This window comes from Bacillus rossius, chromosome 1, assembly GCF_032445375.1.
Source record: "Bacillus rossius redtenbacheri isolate Brsri chromosome 1, Brsri_v3, whole genome shotgun sequence".
In the NCBI taxonomy this organism is placed as follows: Eukaryota; Metazoa; Arthropoda; class Insecta; order Phasmatodea; family Bacillidae; genus Bacillus; species Bacillus rossius.
The window spans coordinates 131,898,031-131,910,919 of NC_086330.1; the positions used below are offsets into that span (position 1 = coordinate 131,898,031).

The 12,889-nt window shown below is 35.8% G+C and overlaps 1 protein-coding gene across 6 annotated transcripts in view; it reads left to right on the forward strand.

Annotated features, from left to right (window-relative positions):
- Window positions 1-12,889, forward strand: part of LOC134546158 (ubiquitin carboxyl-terminal hydrolase 47) — a 120,971-nt gene that overhangs the window by 94,825 nt on the left and 13,257 nt on the right. For all 6 annotated transcript variants that reach the window (XM_063388722.1, XM_063388723.1, XM_063388720.1 and 3 more), the window contains 2 exons: window positions 9,173-9,429; window positions 9,873-9,985. In XM_063388722.1, coding sequence (XP_063244792.1) covers window positions 9,173-9,429; window positions 9,873-9,985 — 370 coding nt within the window. The remainder of the gene's footprint in view (window positions 1-9,172; window positions 9,430-9,872; window positions 9,986-12,889) is intronic.

Here is a 12,889-nt window from a genome sequence, read left to right on the forward strand (position 1 = left end):
CTTCCTGATACTATCAATATCTATGGTGCGATAAAGTTATTTTCTTACGTTTGCAAATGTAAACAATGAACATTTTTTTAAAATAAAAGCATTAAAACGTAGTTTATCAGGAGGAATATAACAAAAAATTTTGTGAATTTTGGGCTCTTCCGCTTTGTAAAAACGTATGAAACGGGAAATTAATGATTTTATAAGTGTATGTTCCGGGAAAGTAAACCATTGTAAATATAGTACTTTCGGCGGGACCAAAATTAATCGGCGTATGACACGGGAAAATGTATGAAACGGGAACGTATCATCGAGGTTCTACTGTATTATATTGGCATTACATACTCAAAAGCAAAATCTTAACTATGCATAGGCCTAAGCCAAGAAAAGAACTAATGAAAATACTCAAAGCAACAGTTTTATTAGCAAATGCAGATATTATTTTTAATGAACTACAGTAGAACCTCGATGATACGTTCCCGTTTCATACATTTTCCCGTGTCATACGCCGATTAATTTTGGTCCCGCCGAAAGTACTATATTTACAATGGTTTACTTTCCTGGAACATACACTTATAAAATCATTAATTTCCCGTTTCATACGTTTTTACAAAGCGGAAAAGTCCCAAAATTAACAAATTTTTTTGTTATATTCCTCCTGATAAACTATGTTTTAAAGCTTTTATTTTGAAAAACGTTCATTGTTTACATTTGCAAACGTAAGAAATAAACTTTATGGCACCATAGATATGTATATTATCAGGAAGACTGTGCACTTCGCTAGTAGCATCTATGGCCGGCACCCAGCGAGACTAGTGGCGCAAACTAGCAATGATTATGAAAATGGTGCACGTGCTTTACCAAGCATGGATCTCATATTTTGTGCATTCATTAATCTTTGAACTAAATATACCCGTTTGTTATTGTTTTCTTACGATCGGATTGTTTTGTATTTTACGTTTCTCAAGTTAAAATTTTATTGAAAATTGTTCTGTTGCATAAAGTTGTTTGTAAAATGAAACAAACAAGCAAAAATTTCTGATTTTCTTTTTACAATAGCCTAATTTTTTTAATTTCTAATTTAGGCTTGGTGACTTTTCCCGCCCTCCAAGAAAGGACTTCATAACATTTTGTAAGGCCACGGTTTCTCATGTCAGCTTTACTTGATTATGGACTGTATTTTACATTTCTGGTGGTTTTATTATATGTATATATAATTATGAATTCATATCTTTCATTAATATAATGCAGTTATTTACACATTATGTATTTAAGTTTAATCTGACATTGTTATGCTAGATTGAAAACAAAAAAAAATGTATTATTGCCATTCCCTTTTCATACACTTTCCCGCATCATACACCATTTTTGTGCCCTCCGTTGAAAAGTGTATGACAGGGGTTCTACTGTACACATGTACAAACTTTCTATTACCTAATGGTAATGGTTCTTGGACATCGGCGTATTATCCTTTTTTCAGGCATTTAATACTCTGTGATGTTTTCGCAGCTTGAGAAAGAAGTTTGTTCAGCTTGTTTAATATTGTACTTAATGTGGATGTTGCAATTCCCAGTTCCTTTGCTATTAACACGTGCGGGACAGTGGGGTTGGAGTCTACCTTTTCAATAATGTCCAGTTTATCTCGCACAGATAATGCCTCACGTTTTTTACCGCGTATTTCAACCTTTTTTATGTACGTATTTCTTATTGAAGCACATTTGCAGCTTAATAACACGAAATTATTTGTACCGTAAAAAGTAAATAAACAAAAATAACGAGTCTGCCGCATCAAAGATCACTACGTATCATTTAGTATCGCAGTTGCTAAAGCTGGAACGAAATTTTCTCACTTTCTATGGAAAAATTTAGTCCACAGAGTTCTATCTAGTGATAGTCTTACGAACCTTACACGATCAAAATGTCCGAAACGTGAACGATAAAAATGAGACGTAAAAACATTGAATTTGCTGCTATAATGTAGATACGTAATTGTGTGGCGGTAATTTATGTATAATTTTGATAACATATTAATAGTACAGGCCTTCGCCCATTCTTTAACCATGCAGGGAAAACTATTTTTTATTTTCACCAAACTGATCACCATTTTTGGCTACACGTAGCCTACCGAGGCCACTCGAATACGACTTGTTTATAATATGAACAGTGGACAAACGAGTAGCGTATTGCGGAGAACAACTTCAATATGATCCAGAATAGACGTTTTGTGAAAAAACTTGTAATTGTGAAAATATTTGAGATAAATTTGCATTATGCCGGCAAAATTTGTTCGTGGTACATGGGAAAACGTATCAACATTGACAAAAGTTGTGCGCTATATCCAATAAAATAATACATAACCTCACATCATTTTGCCGGGACTGAGACGGAAATTCACAATAAACGGGAATTCATTATATGCGGGTTCACTATAAACGGGTTCTACTGTATTCCTAACTCAGGTGGTATGCTAGGCCAATAAAGTTAGGTTTGTTTAGTTTTAGGTTTGGTTGGTTTAGGTAAGTCTTATTTTATATTTGGTAAGTTTAGCTTAGGTTAGTTTTAAAATGTCCATTTCGAACTAGCTTAAGTTGGGTTTGGTTTTGAGAGCTTCTAAATTTAAGCCACTCCTTGATTACAGATATTGATGTAGTCATAAATACAAACCTTCAACGTATTTCTTCATTCAGCTTAAAATAGTGGGGTCCTGAAATTTATGAAGTGGGATGTTCGCTTTGATGAACACCTGAGTGGTCTCCATAGCAAAACGATGCGCTTCAGTTTTCCTTTTTTTTTTGCTTGCTGCGCAAAACACCAATAGTAAGTATGTTGCAGTGCTACAGTAGCAGTGGAAAAAATGTGTGACTTTTTGTGCTTTTCACTGCTGATGTGCTTAACAATTGAGTCTCTGCAGTCCCAAAAGACTGCAATTACAGTATTTACAAAATAAAACTGCCTTATCTGTTGAATAGAGACCATCAGAAGAAAATTCTTTGGCCCTATCTAGTGCTTTTATGTCATACTTCGGCATCGCGAAGCAGCGAGAAAATGTCAACATGATATTCGTTCAGTTACCGCAACGAATAGCACCGAACAATATTAAATGGACGCATGTGCAGTAACCTAACACAACTGAAGAAAAAAAAATTATATACATCCATCAATTTGTTTGTTGCAGTTTAAAATTGCCTGAAGTATTTTATGGTTAAGTAAACTATGAAGAAAAAACACACTTGTAATTTTCGTTGATATCTAAATTTACGCGTTTCGAACGCGGTATCGTTTTTATCTAACGAACACGATTAATTGTATGATTGAACAACAATCGATTGTTCGTAAACGTTCGTGTTATTTCTCACATTCTCTTACTGCTACGTTGGTAACAAACACGTTTATTGAGTAACGTGTTTTGTTTTGATAACTTCAGGGCACGAGAAACAAATGTTGAAACTTGTAATGTTAAAATGCAATATATAAATGTCCTGGATTACCGTCATCTGTGGTCGTTAACCTCGCCGTGATATTATTGCCACAGAATGTGGTTTTTGTGGTTATGGCTGGAGAAAATAAATTGTTTACCTAGTTTTGCCTAGTAATGTTGTCGGCACGGTGAAATGTAATTTTTATGTAGTGTTTTATTGTTTTCTTTTTTATTGGTGCGCTGGTTTTACGAACGGAAGATGAATTATATCTAAATTATATGTGTTTGTGGCAATTAAGCTTCAAATAACGAAATTTTGACCAAATTCGCGACGAAACAGTGGAAAATCGCAAAATTCGCATTTTCGTAAAAAAAAAAAAAAGGCCAAATTCGCGAAATAACGACGGTGATTCGCGATCGCGAAATGTACCTGTCCCTATCTATGCCACAAAAAATGTTATGCTTTTATCAGTAAGTCAAACATGGGATTACACACAACAATAATATTACGTAAATAGTACATCATATAAACACACAGCTAGACATAAAAAAATTATGTTTGACCCAAAAAAGAAATAAATTCTAATTTATTGTGCCAGGGAAACGGACTCAAGACGTCATTCAGGCCAATGCATGCCCTCAAGCATGCAGTGAACATAGCAGTAAAGAGAATAAGTAACTGCATTGATTTTCTTACTCAAATGATTACAGATGCTTACCAAAAGAGAGTGTGTGTGAGTGTGTCTATACACACACACACATGCATGCACATGCACAAACACACACACATATGCACACGCACATGCACACACACATACACTCTCTCTCCCCCCCCCCCCACACACACACACACATATATACATACATCCCAGTTAGACTTTATCACAAATCTGTCATGTCATACTGAGTGCACCCTATATACACAGTGCAAACATTTAACAGCCAAAGATTTAAGCGAGAACCAAACATCCTAATTAAACTAAGGCGAACTAATTAATACAAAGCCTAAGGAATACTGCATGCTACAGCCAGAAATGTGAATGAAACTAGTAAGAAAAGGTTTGCGATCCCGAAAGGCAAAACATATAGAAAATAGAAGTTTAATTTTAATAAGGAAATACAAAACCCAAAGCAACAAACAAAAATGTGGCACACAAGACTCACCTTGGCATGATATGGCTGTAAGGATACACAACTCACTGGCACCGGCACTTGAAGATTAACATTACTGAAATTTCTGCTATAGGTGGCGATCGAAAATACGAATAAACAGGTGCACAGACATTTATTTTTACATTAATGTGCAGCACCATGCACTAATAAAAGACGTTACTCACAAAGAAAGAATTTCCATCTTGCCAACCTTGGGTTCTCGTCGCACAACAAAAACTAACAGACAATAAGATAAATTAAAAAAACAGGCTGCATGAAAGTTTACGTTAAGACAGAAATTAAGTAAATTGTACAAAAAATAATAGCCGAATAAGAAAGAAGGACCAGCGCCCAAGGGTTTTATAGGCTTCACCCTTACACTGCACAAGTGTGCTACAACTGGCAAGGAAGGTACACTGGTACCTCACTTAGCATGTCTTACAGATTGCACGGATTCATTTAGCGCGATGTTAATTTTACTGCCCCAGTCTTGAATAGCACGTCTGTAAATATCGGTTAACGAGAAATCTTCGCAGGCAAAAAAAAAAGTCTGTTTCAACTTCTGTAAACGACAGATGTGCCGTGGCATACAGTTAGCCAAACAAGGGGGGAAGAGATGCACAAGCAGGTCTGACTACGCTATTGGCTGTTGTATTTACATCAGCTATGTGCTATGGCAAGTTCAGTTGCGGCTATGGATAGTAAAGGACCAAATGTTTTTATGTCCTTGCGTATGCCGCCGTGCCGTACCGTTGTCGCCTGGCCACAAACCGGGCCGTGAACTCAGTCTAGCAGTGGCAGGGAATTCACACAAACAAAAGCAACGTCTATCAATTCAACTGCCGGTAACTGTACGTGCTTAATCACTCATAATGCATCATGTTCAAGTATTGGAGACAAAACTAGAAGTATTACGGCGTGCAGATTGACCTGAAGGCATGCTTATGTTGGTCGCACTTTAGTTTTAAGCAAGTCAACTGTGCTCACAATTTTCTTTTAAAGACTTTTTAAACTTTATAACCTTTATCTGTTAGTCTGTGTCGCCGCGGTGTACCATTTATAAAAATGTAGCCAGCGCTAGTTGGCATCATCCATGTTTGGCTATGTTGCTTCCCGTATAGAGCGCGCACATGTAGTCGAATATCGATATTGATATCTGGCCGATCAGATGCAACGCGCGCTCTCTGTCTTGTGCCAAGTTTACTACAGTAGGCACATTTTATCTAGAAGCCTGAGTGACCGTTACGGCCAGGGAAAGCAGGCGCTTGGAGGGGGTTAACCTTGTGACTGCGCATGCGCAGAGTGCTTGCGAGGGGGTTGACCACGTGACCGCACATGCGCACAGCGCTTTTGTTAGGCTCATACTATCAGACCAGAAAATGTAAACCTTTTTCTGTAGTTTCTGTGCAGTATTCAACCAGATTGGACTGTCCTATTTTGTTTGCGCTTAGTCATCTGAATTCGGTACATAATGTGCTTTTGGTGTTGTGATTAATTTATATTAAACATGGTTTTACGGAAATCGGTCCGGACTTGAATACACGTCTTATAATTATTGTTACTAGTGTTAATTTCGTCTTGTGAATACATGTGTTATGAAACACTTTTGAGTGCGTGGCTAAATTAATTAATTTGTTGTGGGTTTTGTTGTCACGATGCCACCGATATTATCGACGGTGAAGGGGAAGAAACTGCATTCGCAAGCCAGTGTAATAGTTTATTATGTATTGTCATTTATGGAGAATGAAGCTAAAACTTTAGAACCATCTATTCCAAAAGAAAAGGCACAGTTGAGGACAGCTGCAGCTACTGGCGTGTCTCGTAGCGCGGTGCAGAGAATAAAAGTGGAAGCAAAAAAGTTGAGCATCGGAGAAAGATGTTCTTTCGTTACTCCTGATAAGAAGAGACAGAAGACATGTAAATATGACCTAGATAATTATGACCAAGCAGTACTTCGCAGAACTGTATATAATTTTTATGTAACTGAAAAATGTGTCCCCACAGTGGAAAAAATACGAATAAAACTGCAACAGGACATTAATTTCTAAGGTTGCAATACAACTTTACGGAAAATTTAAAAAAGGTTTGGTTTTCGGTGGCGAAAAACTAAGTCGCAACGTCTCATTTTGATTGAAAAGTCTGATATAAGTCAGAAACGAATAGAGTATTTGAGAAATATACGAGATTTCAGAAACGAAAATCGTAATATTGTGTTCATGGACGAGTCTTATGTTTTGTCGTCCAATGTGCAACAGAAATCGTGGAGTGATGATTCGGCCCACGGCCTGTTGACACCTGTTTCTAAAGGACAAAGACTAATAATGGTTCATGCTGGCGGTGAAAATGGCTTTGTCCCTAATGCCTTAGTGATGTGGAAATCTCAACAGGCTACAGGAGACTACCATCACAACATGAATCAACAAAACTATGAAAAGTGGGTAAAAGAAAAACTTATACCCAATATTCTTGCTAATACTGTTGTTGTTTTAGACAATACACCGTATCACACCGTCAAGATAAATAAGTCGCCAACATCTAACTGGACTAAACACAACATGCAACAGTGGTCGCGAGAGCATGGTATTCCTTTTGCAGAGGACATGCTCAAGCCTACGCAATTATTAAGCAGTATAAGCCAAAGCAAACCCTTTATACAGTAGATGAAATTTTGAAATGTTACGGGAATACAACACTGTGTTTGCCACCATATCACTCTGACTTAAATCCCATTGAAAATATATGGGCAAAAGTGAAAGGCAAAGTTGCATCGCACAATGTAACCTGTAATTTACAAAACGTGAAACAGCTCTGCGAAGAAACATTTAATAGTCTGGGAGCAGACGACTGAAGACCGTACTGCGAGCACGTAAAAAACTTGAAAACGAGTACTATGACCGGGATTGACGTTTCGACATAGAAATTGATTCCATTATTATTAACCTAGGAGGTGTGGACAGTGACAGCGGCAGTGATAGTAGTGATGACGACTGTAATAAGGTTATTCAAGCGACGAAATGGAAGGCATCGCTCCATTGCCAGCGAGCAGCGAATAAGTCAGGTGAGAAGTCAGTGTTTTTAGCTACAATATAGACTCGACGGTTGCCTCCCCACCTTGTTCCCTCCCTCCTTTGTCGCACCCCCCACTACTGTAAATCTGTGACGTGTCCCAAGCTTCTAGATATCCTGCGCCTACTGTACATTTGATAGCCTGCATTCTTTCGTGGTGTGTACAACGATGATAGTTATGCGTTAGTTATGCGACGTGAGTTGAAGGTCACGCCTGGGCGGGCAAGTCGGCCAGTAGACTGACGATAAAGTACATAACCACGTATCTCCCATTATTCGGTGTTGTATTTATCATACAAAGTGCGATGGGAGGCGTATAAAGATTAATGGTGTAACATATTTATCGTTGAGTGTTATTCTACACATTTATATTACGTAAAGTATATTTCCCTACATAATTTTGGAACACATTAAATTAATTAGCCTTACTATTTATGGAAACCAATGCTTCAAAATACGCGATTTTGAATAGCACGAGCATTTTTAGGAACAAATTAGTCGTGCTAAGTGAGGGATAGGTGTACAACGGTTTGAATGCCGGTATGAATGGCCGAGGGGCAGGAAGGGAGGTCATTGTCAATACGTTTAATTAGTTTATTTAATTACTAGTTATGCTTTTAATGATATTTTTCTTTCCCTTTCTGACCTAGTTTTCAAATGGATTTAAGCTATGAGAGCATTTAAGATTGTTCCATTTTTAATATATCACGGAGTGGTTGTGGTTTTCGGTTTTTGTGAAATATGTACATTTTCAACATTAGTTTGGGTAAAATAAAGTTGTACATTTTTAGCAGTCACTCCAATTAATTGTTATTTGCCACCACTGTAACGAGTGCCTTTCATTGATGAGTAGGCATGTTTATGTTATAAAATTGTTAATGCATAGAAGAAACTGCCTGTAATAAGATACTACTTTGTTGGTTTGATTACCTTCTGAAAAATCCACTACTTTCAAAAATCAAGGTTAGAAAATTCAGATTATGTCATCCTGATACAAAATATTATATAAAAATATCTTATTTTTTTTTAATCTTTTCACAACTCTTTTATTAATTAATTGTTTTAAGTTTAAAAAAAATTCTGATTTTTTTCTTCTTCTTTTTCTGCATTTCATATCTGCCACCCCACTTCCTTGAACTTAGCTAACCCACTTTATATTTCTTTACCTGCAGCATTTTATTCCTATTTAAAATAATGATGATTTCCTGGAGAAGGTGCTGTACCAAAAAAAAAAAAAATTACTTCCGAAAATTTTTTTTGGGTACGTATTCTATTACTTGTTTTGAAAAATGCTGTTCAGTTTTTTTAATGTTGCCATGCCAACCTAACCAACCCTTGTTATTTCACAACAGTGTTATTTTGCTTATAATCACAGTTGACAGTAAAAAATTTTTAAACTGTCATTTCAATGTTACATGGTGTTAACATGCTTTTCAGTGTTGTTTCAGTTGTATCACAAATCATCATAAAAAAATTTTTTTTTGCCGGTTACCCCCGTGGGCCGCAAGTACCCGGAGGGGTCTAGGACACTGTGCTGTTGGGTTGCAGTGCTGAAGGTGCTGGTGGACAAGCGCTCGTGGATGGGGCTGCTGAAGAAGAACGTGGAGCGGCACGTGGGAGTCCCGCAGGAGTACTTCAAGGTGTTCCGCGTGTACACCAGCCAGCAGGAGTTCGAGTGCAGCCGGCTGAACGAGCAGCTGTCCAGCTTCCACGACGACGAGCAGCTGCTGGTGCGGCTGGGCCGGGCGCTCAGGAAGGGCGAGCACCGCGGCAAGGTGTACCAGCTGCTCCCCAACGAACAGGAGGTGACTGCATGCTACCGTCTGTACAACTTCTGGTCACCAGCATTTTTGCTTCCGTTTACCAAACTAAAGGTGTTATTGCTAACATTTCCAATACAAAAATGCTAAAAAAAAAAATTGCAAGAAAGATATGTAAACATTTTGAAACTATATAATTATATAGATGTGTAAATCTGGTGTAATTAATACAGATGGATATTGCCAATAAAATTATTCTACACATGGTTGGTATTTACGTTAATGAACTAAAATTAATGTTTGGTAGTAAATAATTATTACTTTAGAGAAGAATAAAATGTCTGTGCATCCACCACATTGAAGTTCTTCTCTCTGGTTTCCAAACATATACAAACTTTATTCAAACATGTAAATTTTTGTGTTTTAATGGTTACATAGAAGTTTCCATTTTTATATGTCAATATGATGTATTATTTTTACTGTTTCAGCCCATCAAATTTTTGTGTGATTGGGTCCTGGGAAAAGGAATGACTGTTGCAGATGTAAAACGAGAACTTTTGGAAGAACTTCAAAAATATTCTATAGATATTCCTTTTGAAAGGTTGGTATTGTTAAGAGCAAAAAGCTTATATAAATTCTATGATTACAATTGTTTTTTATGTAAGTGTACCTTATTTTGGCGACAGTTTGCAGAAATTATAAAAGGTGTTTGCTATTTTAAATATGGTGTATTAATTTATTATAAGCAGTATAATTGTAAATTTAAATGTCATTTCAACGTACCTGATAAAACCACCAGGTTTTATACTTAATAATGAAAGTAGTACATTATCCTTACCTGTTATTAAATGTAGGGATGGGTCGATTCGATTCTCCGATTCCTCGATACCACCGATTATTAAAAAATTTGGGTACTCAGTATCGGGTACTAAAAAAGGGCAAGGTAGGTTAGGAATTGGTTAAGTTAAGAAAATACAGTAGTAATATATTTTCGTCTGAACTTTACTTACTTATTTTAATATATCTTACCTGCCGTATGCGCATAAAATTCCTAATAATGCTCATTATTATTAAATATTAATTTTATACGAATAAAAATAAATAAAAACAATGTTACCGGGCATGTTTAACCTCTAATTAAAACTCCACGATCGAAGAACATTATTCCTCTCTCATGTATTAGACGTAAATAAATTGTAAAAAGAGTTATTAATTTTATTTGCAGTTAAGAAAAGTCCATTGTTTTTTGTGAAGAAAGTGACGGTTATGAAACGAAATCACATCACGTGTCGTCAACAGTTTAGTTGTGAGCCATTCAAGGATGATGGCCTCCACAAAATCTCTGGTGGCCATAAAATTAAAGTCAAGTCGAAACGTATCGATTCGTTGCGTACGGGACAAATTGTATAATGAAAGCAACAATCGATAATAAAGAATTCTCTGGCCATACCGCCAACAGAGGCTCGTGTTTATTTCTTGCAAAGGAAAACCGTAATAATTACTAGAAAAACACTTGAAAATAGTTTTAGCAAAACAATATTTGTGCCAAATAAATAGCATAAATGCGAAACAATTCACAGTAACCTCAATAGCACGACGGTGAATTACGCCGTAATTCACCGTCGTGCTATTGAGGTTACTGTGAATTGTTTCGCATTTATGCTATTTATTTGGCACAAATATTGTTTTGCTAAAACTATTTTCAAGTGTTTTGCTAGTTTATTAGTAAAAAAATGTTCGCTGACTGTCGTTTCAAATTACGATGCGAATGGTCTGATATTGTATTAACATGTCTAAAGTTTGGGAACATTTTCGCATCAATAGTGAAAATGACAAATATGCAATTTTTAATAATGGTAGTGCGCAAATTTCACGGAGCGGTACTTATAAATCTACAACCAATTTAATGAAGCATTTGAAATCCCGGCACACATTACTACCAGAAAAAATAGTCTTTGAAGAAAAACAAACTTTTGTTTACAGCACTGTCACCAACTAAGTCAAAAGGTACCACAGAAAAAAGTAGTGCTACCTTTGAACCCATTTTGAACAAAGATGTTATGTTATCGGCGTTATCGCCTGTTAAAGAACCTTGTCTAAATGTTGAACTTCTTTGTGCACAGCCTAGTACTTACTAGCAAACAAACTTTATGTGAAAATGCTTCTTCACTGGTAATTAAAAAAAAAAAAACCTCAACATTTAATCCTAAGTCTATAATTATCCTTTATACATGTTATTATCATTATGTAATGCATTCAATTCTTAAGTAGTTTTAATTATGTGACCATAATTACCAGGAATCGAAAACTGGAATGACTCGGAATCGAGAATCGAAATTTAGGAATCGGTACTGGTATCGGAATCGATAAAAATGTGTACTCAACCCATCCCTAATTAAATGTTTTAACATATTTTAGTTTTCTGATTGATGCACTGTTTAGTTTTTAAGTAACCACTAAAATTAATAAGGAATTAGCCTAAGTTGCATAATTAACAAAATTTTAGTACTTTTCTTGTCATTCAATATAATTTACCATTTTTGTGTGCTCTACTACCGAGTAATTACGTGTTTCATCCTGTGATGTTACTTGAGTGCATACCAGAGGTAAAAATAAATTGTTTTATATTAATAAAAGCTGTTTGCTGTGCTCTGTTAATTTATTGCTATTAATTAGGTATACATGTATGTATACTGTTTATTAGGAAACCTTTAAGTTTTGTCTCAAGTGCAGTGAAGAATGCATCTTGTATTGTAACTTCTACAGAACAAAAATGGACGTGAAGGTATTTTTAAGAGATGATATCTGTAAAGCAAAATGTAACATATTGCACCTAGTTGAAGAGCAGTTCCAACTGTCGCCATATATGTTTAGGATATTCTTAAGGACATGCATTTATCACATTTGCAAAAATGTTAATTTTTATGCACATTTTGGCTTTTTTTGTTTAGAATGTGATTTTTTTTTTTTTGAATGTGAATTTTTTACTACACCAAAGATAATATGCTTCATTACTAAAATACATTAATGCAGTCAGTTAAATGATGAAAGCTGTACAATCAATATTGTGGTTAATATTTTGAGTCCACTATGCAAAGTTTTGTTATGACCTTCAGCTGTTTGACTGCAAAATGCCTCTTCTGTGTCAATCATTCTATGGAATCTGTTCTCGTTTTTACATTTTTTTAATGTATTTAAGATTGTTAAATTCATAGTAACGTGTGCAGGATCCTGATTTTCGGGATATTTTGAGACATTTTACCGGGAGTTATATTATTTTCACTGTTATGCTTTCTATGGTCTCGGTAAACATTACAGGAAATCACCAGTACAACGAACTTCAGTTAAACGAACACTTCACTTAACCGAACTCATTGTTTGGTCCCGCCAAAAACGTATATAATAACCTTGAATTTTATTTCATCTTAACGAATTTTACGACAGTCTGTTTCTTCCTGAAACAAAAATATTCACTTGAACATAACCTTGAGGCAAATTTTGAAAA